The following is a 14,184-nucleotide window of genomic DNA, read 5'->3' as shown; positions in this document are numbered from 1 at the left end:
TTAAAATGAGCCGGGGTTGGGGCACCTGGGTGGCTCAGTTGGTTAGGTGACCGACTTCGGCTCAGGTCATGATCTCACAGTCTGTGGGTTCAAGCCCCATGTTGGGCTCTGTGCTGACAGCTCAGAGCCTGGAGCCTACTTCAGATTCTGTGTCTCCCCTCTCTCTACCCCTCCCCTGCTCACGCTCTGTGTCTCTCTGTCTCAATAATAAATAAATGTTAAAAAAATTTTGGGGGTTGCCTTCATCAGCATGGTCAAAGCTGGCCATCAGTGGTCTGTCTGTGTGAAGGGGGACAGGAAGGGAGTGGATGGGCAAGCAACTTCCTTTTTAAAAAGGATACATTGCTCCCACGCATATCCCTTTAACTCCATATACTCTAGGAATTTCACGTGTGTATCTTGACTCCACAACTATATTTATTGTAAGCCCCTGCAATAGCTGGCTTCCTCTTTCCTAGAGGAAGAGATCTCTGTATCCCAAGTGTTACTGATGTAGGACTGAACTTGGAAATGGAAGTGGTTCTCATCCAATTATACTCCGATCCTAAGTCCTGCCCGTTTTGGGTTTTACTTTTTATTTCAAAATAATTTTAGAGTCATAAAAAAGTTGCAAAAATAGTACAGAGATTTCCAGTACACCCATCACCTAGCTCTCCCTAATGTTTACATCTTTTATCATCATAATCCAAATATCAAAACTAAGAAATTGCTACTGGGACCTTATGAAGATAAAAAGCTTCTGCACAGCAAAGGAAACAAACAACAAAACTAAAAGGCAACCAACGGAATGGGAAAAGATATTTGCAAATGACATATCAGACAAAGGGCTAGTATCCAAAATCTATAAAGAGCTCACCAAACTCCACACCCGAAAAACAAATAACCCAGAAATGGGCAGAAAACATGAATAGACACTTCTCTAAAGAAGACATCCGGATGGCCAACAGGCACATGAAAAGATGCTCAACGTCGCTCCTCATCAGGGAAATACAAATCAAAACCACACTCAGATATCACCTCACACCAGTCAGAGTGGCCAAAATGAACAAATCAGGAGACTATAGATGCTGGAGAGGAGGTGGAGAAACGGGAACCCTCTTGTATTGTTGGTGGGAATGCAAATTGGTGCAGCCACTCTGGAAAACAGTGTGGAGGCTCCTCAGAAAATTAAAAATAGATCTACCCTGTGACCCAGCAATAGCACTGCTAGGAATTTACCCAAGGGATACAGGAGTACTGATGCATAGGGGCACTTGTACCCCAATGTTTATAGCAGCACTCTCAACAATAGCCAAATTATGGAAAGAGCCTAAATGTCCATCATCTGATGAATGGATAAAGAATTTGTGGTTTATATACACAATGGAGTACTACATGGCAATGAGAAAGAACGAAATACGGCCTTTTGTAGCAACGTGGATGGAACTGGAGAGTGTGATGCTAAGTGAAATAAGCCATACAGAGAAAGACAGATACCATATGTTTCCACTCTTATGTGGATCCTGAGAAACTTAACAGAAACCCATGGTGGAGGGGAAGGAAAAAAAAAAAAAAGGTTAGAGTGGAAGAGAGCTAGAGCATAAGAGACTCTTAAAAACTGAGAACAAACTGAGGGTTGATGGGGGGTGGGAGGGATGGGAGGGTGGGTGAAGGGTATTGAGGAGGGCACCTTTTGGGATGAGCACTGGGTGTTGTATGGAAGCCAATTTGACAATAAATTTCATATATTGAAAAAAAAAAACAACTAAGAAATTGCTATTGATAAAATGCTATTAACTACAGGCTATATACAGAAGACTTTATTCAGTTTTTATCATTTTTTCCCCTATGAACATCCCTTTTTTGTTCCAGGATATATTGTATTTGGCATGTTTCCTTAGTTTCCTCTAATCTGATATTTCCTTAGTTTTTCCTTGTCTTTTCCAACCTTGACACACTGAAAGAGTATGGGTCAGTTATTTTGTAGAATGCCTTCTTTTGGGGTTTGTTTGATATTGTCTCATGATTAGATTGAAGCTATACATTTTTGGCAAGAATACCACAGAAGTGATGTGTCCTGGTTGCATGTCCTATCAGGGATTACGTTATGTCCGTATGTTTTACTCCTGGTGATGTCAGCCTTGATGACTGGGTTGAGGTAAAGTCTGCCCGGTTTCTCTACCGTACAGTTATTCATCTCTTTGTAATTAATATCTTGGAAGAGATAACTTTGAGACTATGTGAATATCCTATTTGTCCTCAGACTTTCTACATTGGTGGATATAGTCCCTGCAACAGTGATTACTATAATGTTCTAAGGTGATTCCATATTTTCTTCATTCCTTCTGTATTTATTAGTTGGAATTCTTCTGTAAGGAAGAGCCGTCTCTTTCCCTACTTATTTTAACTGTATCAGTAAGGAGTCCTTCATGTTTATTTTCTTCTCTGTGTTGTAATCCAACGCACTTTTGCTCTTACATTATTTTCATTGCTTACATTATTCCAGCTTTGGTCATTGTTTCTCTTTCAGGCTGGCTCTGGTCTAAATCCTGTCTTGAAATATGGAAAGGGGTGAGGTGCTGATGTCCTGGTCTTCCACTTAGGGCAGAAACGATGTGCTTATCAGCTCCTTAGGAGTCTTCCAAGTGTCGAGTTGGTAGGTTAGTAGTGGCCATTGAGCAAGTCTACTTTGTGATAAGTCGCACCTCTTGGAATTGGAAAGTGCTGGGGCTACTTCATGAGCCAATTCCAAGTGCACTGGGTCAGAGTTATAGATAGTTCCTTTTTCATGGAGCAAATAGCCAGGAAGGATTTTCTCATTTACGCATACGAAAAACAAAAGAGAGCAAGAAACTCCATCCTCCCCCAGATGTAGACAGCGACCAGCCAAGCAACCAGATTTAGAGAGAGAAACTCTTTCTGGCCCAGGGCTTAATATTCTCACAGATCCAATCCCATCCTTCCCTTCCTGCTGAGACCCCTGAATGCTCTCTTATCTAACTCTGTCAGTAGGAATCCTGTGATCTCATTTATCTTAACAGAAACATCTCTGTAAAACCTGTCAAGCCTTAGGCCAGGCCAGTTCAGTGAGTTGGTAAAGGAGACAAAATGTTCTAGCTTGAAATTCAGTATTTCCTGAGCCAGTGCTTTCCTCCACAAACCTCTCCCCCCGCCCCCACCAGTCGTACCAGCATTATAATAACTGCCTCATTTACTTACTAAGCATTTACCACATGGTGGTCTGTGCTCTGTAAAATAAATCAAGACAAATAGATAACACAAGCTCAGGGTTTCACTCCTAATTCTCAGCGGAGCAACACGGTTAGTTCAGCTGGGACTTTGTACGTCCCTTGGCAGTGAGTTTTGTCCCGGGGCTGCTGACTTCGTGTTCTCCGGACAGTGTGTCTAGCAGGTCTCAGGGGATGTTGATTTGGACCCCTGCCTCAGTAGCCTCCCAAACTGGGAAGCTTAAAGCAATTAACACACACTTTTGCAGACAGTGGCATTTTTGCATGTGGAGGAGGCTGAGGGTTTGGCAGAGATCATTCAAGGGAACTTCCTGATTCCAGTTTGATGCATTTTATCAGCAGATGGTTTTCCTTGCTTCCCTCCTCCTCCTGCCCACAAAATGGAATTCTAGCATTTCTAAGCTGCACGCTATTGTCTAAGGTGCTGGCTCTTGCCGGAAAAGTTACCAAGGGTCACCTTCTCTTCTTCCCTCTTATTTGGCAGGAATTGAATTTTAATTGGCCGTTTTGCAGAGGTGACTGGGAATGTGAGTCCCACCCAGCTAGCTGCACGCTTAGCGAGTTCCGGGTGGTTCGGGCGGTGTGACGGGAGGTGCAGGGGACTGTTGGGAAGCCTTTGCAACCCCGACAGGAGCAGAGAGGGCAGTAGTTGGGAGAGATGGCTTTTTATCCCAGCCCTGAATATGACATGCAGTTGGCCAGAGGGCTGTTATCTAGGATGCTTCTGTTTGCCACAAGGTAAGTCCACTACTATGTGAGAGTGAGAGTTCGCACTTTCATTGCAGGGTTCGCAACTGACAAGCCTTTCACAGGTGTCTTTTTGATGTTGTGTTATACCTGTTTATAAAAAAAAAAAAAGCAACCGCATGCTTAAGTTTCTCATTATATGCACATTCATGTAATTCAGTACTATTAGTATTTCTGCATAGGAATGTTTAATTATTCTCTCCTGTGTATGCAGTCATCTTATTTCCTTTTTTTAAATTTCTTTTTTTTTTTTTTTAGTGTTATTTATTTTTGAGAGAGAGAGAGAGAGAGCGAGCGAGCAAGGGAGGGGCAGAGAGAGAGGGAGACAGAGGATCCGAAGCAGGCTCTGCACTGACATCAGAGAGCCTGATGCGGGGCTCAAACTCAGGAACCGTGAGATCACGACCTGAACCCAAACCTAGAGTCGGACGCTTAACTGACTGAGCCCCCCAGGCGCCTCACAGTCACCATATGTCTTAGGATGCACGTGCGTATTTGGAGTGGCTTTTTATCTCCTTCAAATTAGCAATTGCTTTGTGTTGTGTACTTCATGGCTTTGCTTCCCCATTTCCCTGGGGAATTCCTAGATGACTGTTTCCATTTCTCACAAGGAATGGCTGTCTGTGTCCTAGCAGCCAAGTTCTTCTCTGCTCTCATTGCCAACATTTGTTGGAAGAGAAGGAACCTGTGACTGTGTTCTCAAAGTGAGAGGAAAGGTGGGTCTTCTCATTCAACTTTAAAGTTACATGAAAAGAAGTGGTTACTGAGATTGCCGGCTGTACATTATGTAACCCCATCACAGCTGAAGGTATAAATGCTTGATTATCGTTTCCCCATTCCCACTCATTTGAATCCGCTTTTATTCTTATATAATCTTGATTCAAAGTTTTTGCTCAGAGGTCCGCTTAATGCGAGTGCTTGCTTCTAGGGAATACTGTCACTTAAGAGAACATATGGCATGGGAAAGAACAGGTGGGTGCAGCAGTCATGGTCATGTTCTAGATCTCAAGGTGATTGGAGTATTGATTACTGTGGAGATTCCTCTGATCATCAGACCATGTAAAAGGTAAAACTGAAAATATGAACTGCTTATTTTATCCAACACAGAGAAGGATCACAGGGCTGGTTTTTCAAGTTTTATTTGGCATTCTTTCATTTGAAAGTGAATAAGAGGGAAGCATTCTTCTGAGCTGTATTATTTTCTCCCCCACCGGTGTCAGGTTATGTGTGAGTGGTGGTAGGGGTGGCTGGTGGTGGTTAAACGCCTGGTGTAAAATTTATTATGAAGATACAGGTAGGTAGGAACGGAGGGGCTGGAGCAAGTATTCTTAAAGTTTTTAGCTTCTCTGTCATCTTTTCAATCAGGTTTCAATGATCTTTAAAAGTTTTCTTTTAGTGAGCGATCCCTTTCTGGTATGATTTTTAAATGTAGATTCTTTTGACCACTGTTGGAGGTTTTTCTCTAAAAATGAATGCTTTCTGTCCTTTCCTTTGTTTTCTTGTTGCCTTTAATTGCTTATTTGTGGCCTCTTTCTCTAAATGACAAGCAGGTGAAATAAAGAAGAGAAAAACAATGGGATGCATCAGACTTATCCCAAAAGAGCCAGTGTCTTTAGTGTTGGAGGTTTGGGGGCCATCTATTTGTTTTTGTTTAATGGAGTGGTGTTTGGAAAAAAGTCCCTCCCAAAAGGTAAGGCTTTTGCCTCACACACACAAAAATCCTTCCTTCGCCTGTTTTGGCAAATGAAAAGCAATGTATACTTTGGCATTGTATGAAAATTAATTAGCTTAATTTTGAAATATCTTGGTTGGTATTTGGCCTCCCTTAAACTCTCCAAGGACAGTCTTGTGTGGGTTTATATATTAAGGAGGAGTGTTTCCAGCTGCTGTGGTAGATACCCTTCCCCTCCCGCCCTGAAGCCCACTGGGTGGGGGGAAAGAGCCACACACACCTTTATTGTGCCCTGCTGAACTGCTTCTAACTTATCCAATGGGAGTCCTCTGGCAGACCTCTAAGCAACTTCTCTGTCAAGGGGAGCAGTAATTCAGGGACACACAACGATATTTCCAGTTCTCTGCAACTATCTTACCCTGAGATCCATGAAGGTACATTTATTCCATCTGTGTATGGAAGATAAAAACAAACCAGCACAGAAGTGATTTCTCCTATATGAGCTCTAGCAACACATTCTATGGCACACGGAAGTAGAGAAGAAAATCCTAAAATCATAATATGTGATATCTAAAGAAATTGGTAAAAGCCAATCTCTCCTTCTTCCTCCAACAAATAAAATATCCGATTGCAAATTGAGATTAGAGAAGAAGAAATTATCAATAATTAGAACTTATGCTTCTCTATTTATGCTATGCTATTTATTGTAATTGGATTTTGAAAGTCCATGAAAGACAAGATGAATGCTGTTAGAGATCAGAGATATTAGAATGTCTGTGTCAACTTCTGCCTTGGCTTGGATGCAAATGTTGAAGTGTGGGAAGGAGAGTTGACTTTTCTGGTTCCTCAGAGTTGAGAAGAGGAGGATAGAAAGAGAGGGATATTGAGAAAAAGACATTTCAACGCCATCATCCATTGGTGACTAAGCGAAAGACGCCCACCCCGTTGGTGGTTCCTCTCCTTTAGGATAATAGCTTTGTTTGGACATTAATAAAATTTAAATCTTAAAAAAAAATATGTCAGAATAGAGAGTGGGGAGGAGATAAACCACTAGTGAAAGGACATTGGGACAGGTGTGCGAAGTGGGGTAAAGCATCTTACTTGAAAAAGTTTTTCATCTTTTATGCAAATTTTAGGTGTTAGAGTCTTATGTCTATCTGTTAGCACACTTCACTCTTACTTATGATTCACTCCTCAAAGCCAAACGTCCCCAGGGCGTATTATCAGGATGTGACATTTAAAAAGAACTTCTCTTTCCAGAAAGGACTGTGTGTTGCTATGGGGTTATATTACCTAATGCATACCTTTCTACCCACCGAACCACTTGTTTAAGACACAGATGTTGGTGAGGCAATTATAAAAGCCTTAGAAAACTTTGCTTGGATTTTTCTGTGAATCTCAAAAGTCTGAAATACAGTCTTGAAGAGTCCTGTAGTCCTAGAAACTAGAGGTTAGCGATGTTGTAAAGGGGGGGGTAAAGGATTTCTCAAGAACAATGTCTTTGCCAATAGTGTATTATGGGACAATTACCACCTTTTTTCTTTTCTTTCCTTTCCTTTTCTTTTCTCTTTTCTTTTCTTTTGTATCTTGGAAGATAATGGGCTTTTTCAACCCTTTAAAAATTTTAGGAGCTTTTCTGCCTCCTGCGAACATGTAGAAAACCTATCTCAATGTGGGGTAATTTTTATTCCAGAGAGAGTTCCATGGGGATCTATGGAATAAAACAGTGTTATGAGTACAGCTCAGTGTAGCTTGACTCAGTCATGGTTTTCACTTGCTATATATTTTTGTCATCAGTATTTGGGGCCTATCATTTTCCTGTAAACAGGAAATGCCTAAAAAAGGCATTGTTGTTCAAATACAGATCATCTGTTCCACTATACTAAAGATATAATATCCTTCCCCCCCCTCCAAATTACTTGTACAGTGACGCTTAATTGTTCATACTGAATTTGTTTCCTCTTTAAAGTGTGAAAGGAGCAATTTAGCTTTAACTATCAAAATCACAAGTGCCTATTTTGAGCCAACAATTCTACTGGGAATTTTTGCTGCAATAAGTCTGCATAGATAGAAATCAGTGTATAGGCATGGTTATTCACTGAAGCATTATTTGTAATAGCAAGAGACTAGAAATCAAAAAGTATCTACAGAAAGGGTCTGGTGAGTAAATATGATGTATGCATTCAAGGGAATACCAGGCAGCTAAAAGGAAAAAATGGTATGAAGAGGCTTTCTAAATACTGAAGAGAAATGGGGGGAGTGGGCGAGGGAATGTGGAGAGTAAGACTTCTCAATGGCTTTGATCTTTTTTTAAGAAAAAAACTATATGAATTCAAAAGAGTACCTATACCTATTCAAAAGAGTACCTCAAATAAAACGGGGAAAATATGAAGATTTGATTAATCTTGGTGATGAGTATGTGGGTGATCTTTATATTAATTTGAATACATTTATATATGTTTGAAGGACTTTATAATTTTAAAAATAGATTAGGAGAAAAAGGGGAAAATAGCAGTGACACACAAAAGGAACCTTACGAAACATATTTTATCCTGGGCCAAGCATATGGTGTTCAGTAAGTCTATCAGGAAGACCCTCAACCCACATCCATGACACGTTAACTCAGACCTGATTTACAGAATATATTAATTTACTGTTTTGGGGGGTCAAAAGTGGGGGGTTAAGACCGGAATTTTGTTAAGTTGGACTTGGTCATCTATTGTTTTTTTGTTTTGTTTTATTCAAGTTCGTTAACGTACAGTGTAGTATTAGTTTCAGGAGTAGAATTTAGTGATTCATCACTTACATATAACACCCAGTGCTCAACACAAGTGCCCTCCTTAATGCCCATCACCCATTTAGCCCAACCACTCCCCCCTACCTCCCCTCCAGCAACCCTCATTTTGTTCTCTGTATTTAAGAGTCTTTTATGGTTTGCCTGGACTTGGTCATCTATTAAAGCATATTGTGTACTAAACAGATGATGGGTGGGCAGGTAGGTGGGTTAGTAAGTGGATTAGAAAACAGGATGTTTTATTTGGTAGTGCAGGTAGTCTATCTTGTATTCTTACATATTCAGCTCATGTCTGGTTGATAACTGGCAAGGTTTTATAATGTTCGCGCACCCAGAAGAGTCAACTCAAAGTGTCAGTCATAATAGCTCATTGAAGCACAGCATCAACAAAAAACTGAACTCTAGCTCTTGGAATTTTTTATGTTCCAAGTTGTGGTTGTTACCTTCTTGATTTATGCAAAGCATACCGATCCTTCAAGGTCATCTGAAGTCCCGCTCTATTTCTAGACCTTTTGGCCAGCTTCAGACCCTATTCCTGATCATGGGCAGCATGTGAGATGTTTAATGCTTACATCCAAAGTCCCTCTAGAGCTTACGTGGCCCAGTACCATTTGATGACTTCTCCTACCATCTGCTTTTTGCTCCTAAGGCTTCAGTCACACTGTTGTGCTTCTTGAAAACCCCAGATTTATTCCCACATCAAGGCCTTTGCATTTCATTGTTCCTTCCATCCTAAATACTCTGCCCCCAACTCTTTGCATGGTTTATCATCATCATTTAGGTCTCTGTTCAAATGCCCCTCTCAAAGATGCTGTCCAAAGCCAGGACCCTCATCTCAGTCTCACATTACCCAGTTTTATTTCCTTCAGAACCCTTAGAACTGTGTGAAAATATCCTGTTTAACTGCTTACTATCTGTCTTCCTACTCTGCCCACCCCACCTCATTTACACTGCTCGTTGCTTAGATGGTTAAGAGCACAAGCTCTGGGGCCAGATGTGTTTAGTTTAAATATCAGCTCTTCGGGGGGTGCCTGGGTGGCTCAGTCTGTTAAGCATCCGACTTCGGCTCAGGTCATGATCTCACCGTCTGTGGGTTCGAGCCCCTTGTCAAGCTCTGTGCTGACAGCTCAGAGCCTGGAGCCTGCTTCGGATTCTGTCTCCTTCTCTCTGCTCCTCCCCTGCTCGTACTCTGTCTCTCTCTTTCAAAAATAAATAGACATATAAAAAAATTTTTTTAAATAAAAATAAATATCAACTCTGCTTACTACCCTTGTGACTGTGGACAAGTTGCTTAATTTTTCTTATTTACCTCATTTCCTCATTAATAGCCCTGCACGTAAAGATAGGACAAAGAGTAAGTGAGAAAATAGGCATCAAGTGTCTAGAATGGTGCTTGGCACTCAGCAGGCTCTCAGATATTTTTTGAATGAGTGATTAAGTCTGATTCTGTTTAACACTTTTTCTTGCATCTAAGACTCCCCAGCAAGATTGTAAGCTCCCTGTGGCCATCTCAGAACTCCCAACTAGAATTCATCGGAGTAGAAGGCACACAGTAGGTGATCAACGAAAACTGCTTGAAATACCTGAACTTCTTTATTATAGATTTCTCAGAAATATGCTCTGCATTCCTGACTCTGTGTTAGGACAAAATCATCTAAGAAGGACACCATGTCACTTGCTAGTTCCAGTTTCATCAGCCTACCCATCCCACGCAGTTAAGCTTCCTTGTTTGTGGTTAGGAATGCAACAAAAGGGCTTTGTTTGAATTACACCCACACACAAAACTCAGTCTGCTCAAATTTTAAAATTAAATTGTCTTCTGACCCTTATTGATATGCTCATGATGTAATGCCCTTTAGGAAAGTATTTCCTTATCTTCTTAAAGATCAAAGTGATCCCAAAATATGAAAGCATGCTGTGCTCTTTAGGAATGTTTATTAAATTATTTGCATCATTGAAAAAGTCAGTAAACAGCTGTTTGACTTTTTTTTTTTTGGTTATCTCCAGCTATTTTTAAAATGCTGTGCTTTTAAATAGGTAATACAAGTGCATGATACACAATTCAAAGGTTACAAAAGGAAATAACAGTGAAAAAAATAAGTTTTCCTGCCCAGAGTCACTCATTTTCCTAGTTTCACAAGCATCACTCCAGAAATATTCTTTCCACTAAGACCTGTTAGGGGTTACGTATATTTTCTCTTGCATACTGCATCATACTGTACTCACAACCTTATAGTTGTCATAGATTTTGGAGATCTTTACATATCAATATGTATAGAGCTACTCCATTCTTTTAATGGCCACAAAAGTATTCTGTTTTATGGATGTACTGCAAAGATTTAACTGGTCTGCTACTGATGAGCATTTAGCTTGTTTTTCAATCTTTTGATAGATGTGTTATTTAAAAAATTTTTTTCGGGGTGCCTGGGTGGCTCAGTCGGTTGAGCTTCCGACTTCGGCTCAGGTCATGATCTCGCGGTTCGTGAGTTCGAGCCCCGCGTCGGGCTCTGTGCTGATAGCTCAGAGCCTGAAGCCTGCTTCAGATTCTGTGTCCCCCTCTCTCTACGCGCCACCCCTGCTTGTGTTCTCTGTGTTTCAAAAATGAAGAAACATAAAAAAAATTTTTCTAGGGGTGCATGGATGGCTCAGTCGGTTAAGCATCCGACTTCAGCTCAGGTCATGATCTCGCGGTTTGTGGGTTTGAGCCGCGTGTCGGGCTGTGTGCTGACAACCTGGAGCCTCCTTCAGATTCTGTGTCTCCCTCTCTCTCTCTGCCCCTCCCCTGTTCATGCTCTCTCTCTCTCTCTTTCAAAAATAAACATTTTTAAAAAATTAAAAAAAAATTTTTTTCTAGATGTTGCCAGACTGCTCTTTCTTCAGGTTGTGCTGATGTATACTTCCCCTAGCAAAGTGTAAGAGTCACTGGGGCTCCATTCTGGTCCTCATTTTTATTGTTCTTTTCCCTCATTTCATCACTTCACTGCCCACATGGAAGAATCTTATAAAAAAAGAACTTCTCTCTGAAGCCTTCTCCCAACAGATGCATTTTTGTTTTTTAAGACCTTTTGTTTGTTTGTTTCAAGATCACTCTGTTCTTAATGTCTTAGACCTGTGGTGAGACCTGACACCCACCCAAGGGCCAATAGTTACCTGTCCACACTCCAGAGAGAAAAATCTCTCCAAGTTGGGTTTTCTGCCTTGGCATTACAAGTCTTGGACATTTATTTTATCTTTACTGTAGGAATTATTTCTTTGTGATGTATTATTTACTGTAGGAATTCCTTCTTTTGGTCTCCCTACCAGGATGTAAGCTCCTTAAGGGCAGGACCATATCTTAGTATTAATTCTTAGTTATTAACTCTTAGTTATAAATGCTCATCAAATTTTAGCTCTTCTGGTCTCACTGTTATGTGCCTTGAGCCCCGACCTGCCACATCAACCCCCTCATGTTTCCCTCTTCTGGCATCATCATAATGAAAATAGAGGACATTGGGTGTGAAATCTCTCTGACTTGCCTCCCATCTGCCCTCTTTCATACTTAGGAGCATCAACATCTTACCTCCTACTTTCTTATTTCAGTGGAACTGCCTTTATGCATACATAAATGAGGTATACTGCCCACATGTACTGTAGAATGCCATCCCTTCCTACTTTCTCATGAGTCTTGAGGAGTGTCCTCTTTGTCCTGTATCCTTAGCTCCCTGTCTCACATAAACTTGCTTATACTTCTCTTTGTTTAAAATAGGGGTCCCCGGGAGGCTCAGTTGGTTAAGCATCTGACTTTGGCTCTGGTCATGATCTCATGGTTCATGAGTTCAAGCCCCGCCATTGGGCTCCATGCACAAGCAACTGAGCCATCCAGGTGCCCCATGATCGGTTATCTCTTTAAGTTCACTGCCACTGCCTTAAGTGCCAGACCCTCATTATCTTTTACCCTGGCCAAGAGAAAAGCCTCCAGTCTTGTCTCTCTCAAATGTATCCTCCTTGTCATTGTCAGGATCTTACTGAAACCCATATTTGAACATGCTCCTCCCTGGCTAAGGTTCTTTGGTGGCTTCCAAATCCACAGGACACTGTCCAGACTGTCTAGTGAGGCCTGTTAAGATCTGGCCCCTCCTACCTCATCACCTTTATCTACTGTTCTTCCCTTTACTCATCGTCTCCTCTCCAGCTTCTTTGTGTTGTTTTACCATATTCTTGTACAACTCCATGCATTAGTCATGCTATTCTAGCTAGATGGCCTTCCTTTCCCTACCCTCTTCCATCTGGAAAACCTTCCTTTCCCCACCCTCTTCCATCTGGAAAACCTTTCATGATCTAGGCTAAAGTGAAGCTTTCTCACAGTGTTAGTGAGTCCCTCCCCTGTGTTTACCAAGCATCTTGTATGGGTCTCAATCGTGGAGCCCATCGCATCCCAGGTTACTTGGCCATCCTCCTCTATACTGTGAATTATGTGGGTCTACTGATCCTTTGTTGCTCTTTGTATTCCCACTGCCAGCATAGTGACTAGGATATGGAAAGTCTCCCTGGATGTCTCCTGAATGAATGGGAAAGAAACCAAAGAAAGGTTTCATGGGTTACATTTTTTTGAAAAGCCTCGCTCTTGCCTCCAAAGCACAAGGAGAAATTTTCTTCCCTTAATGTAGGTGAAACAGCTCCACTTGTCTTCACTGTTCTGTGCACAGCCTCCTTGTACACCTCAGTCTGATTCAGAACTTTCAGTGGGATGTCTGACCCTTCATGAAGGTGCTGTACTAACTGATATACGAAGTCTGGGTGAGTAGATTGCACTTCAGGGCACTTCCTCTCTTTTTTACTTTGAGATTTCAGACTAGAGGGCTTCTCCGGAACTCCTGAAATTATTATTGGAAAACAGTAGCTCACACCTCATCTCCTTGACTAGAAGCGAGATGTTTCTGTAGAGCCTTTTGAGTTTATCAGGGCCTGTCCATTTCTCTTGGGCAGGGAAGGCTTCTTGGCACCAGTGTTTTTAGGTAGGTGTGGTCAGATACCGCTGGTGGATGAAGCTGCTGAAGGGTCATCCCTAGGATTACCACCCTCAGGTGCTGGGCCAACCTCACTCTGCAGCTATATCCATTGGCTTCTCAAAGTCCCTAGTCACAGGTCCTGCCAACTCCTCTCCCTAGGTAACCAGACATGAGGTGGGAAGATGACAGTTTATTCTTTCTCCGTATGTATTTTGGACCCATTTGGATCATTTGAACCCATATGAAATGTCTCCAGGTGCCTCGTGCAAAAAAGAGACTATATTTTTTCAGCAAGTTCTCGGTTTTTCCTTTATGGTTATTCAGTAACATCTCTTGAATGTCTGAAGTCATAGGCAACTGGGTTTCAATCCTGACTGTGGGACTTAGGGCTGTGTGATTTGAGCCAGCCTCTGAGGGGCTTGGGGCACCAGAAAGGATTTCTAATCCCTGGATGGAACTGGAAGACAAAGCAGGAAATCTAAGTCAGTGAGGAATTGAGGTTCCAGGGAGGTGGCCTGGCTTTGAGGAGCTAGGTGAGGAGCCAGTTTCTGGGAGGCTGTGTGTCCAAGGTCAGAGGGAAGCTAGCAGCAAGAATGGCAAGCTGTGGAGACACTGAGCCATTAACCTGGGGCTCCCAGATGGCCCCTCTGAGAAGAGGGCAGGTTCAACTTTGGGGCAGAGGGTATGGGTTGCCTGGGACCTGTTAGGGGGATTAGAGAGGTATGGGGGCAAAGAGCCAGACAGTTGTAATATTTT

General features: G+C 41.8%; 1 protein-coding gene across 7 annotated transcripts in view; it reads left to right on the top strand.

Moving 5' to 3' along the window:
- SHROOM3 (shroom family member 3) overlaps positions 1 to 14,184 on the top strand; it is a 320,350-nt gene that overhangs the window by 256,754 nt on the left and 49,412 nt on the right. Inside the window, exon 1 of one of the 7 annotated variants that reach the window (XM_045473675.1) lies at positions 3,871 to 3,965. The exons of the other annotated variants lie outside the window; for them this stretch is intronic. Coding sequence (XP_045329631.1) covers positions 3,886 to 3,965 — 80 coding nt within the window. The 5' untranslated portion in view covers positions 3,871 to 3,885. Of the gene's footprint in view, positions 1 to 3,870; positions 3,966 to 14,184 lie in introns of those variants that run through there. 7 annotated transcript variants of the gene reach the window in all.

This window comes from Leopardus geoffroyi, chromosome B1, assembly GCF_018350155.1.
Source record: "Leopardus geoffroyi isolate Oge1 chromosome B1, O.geoffroyi_Oge1_pat1.0, whole genome shotgun sequence".
Lineage (NCBI taxonomy): Eukaryota > Metazoa > Chordata > Mammalia > Carnivora > Felidae > Leopardus > Leopardus geoffroyi.
Note: the sequence above shows the minus strand (reverse complement) of the source record. Positions and strands in the feature narration are given on the sequence as shown.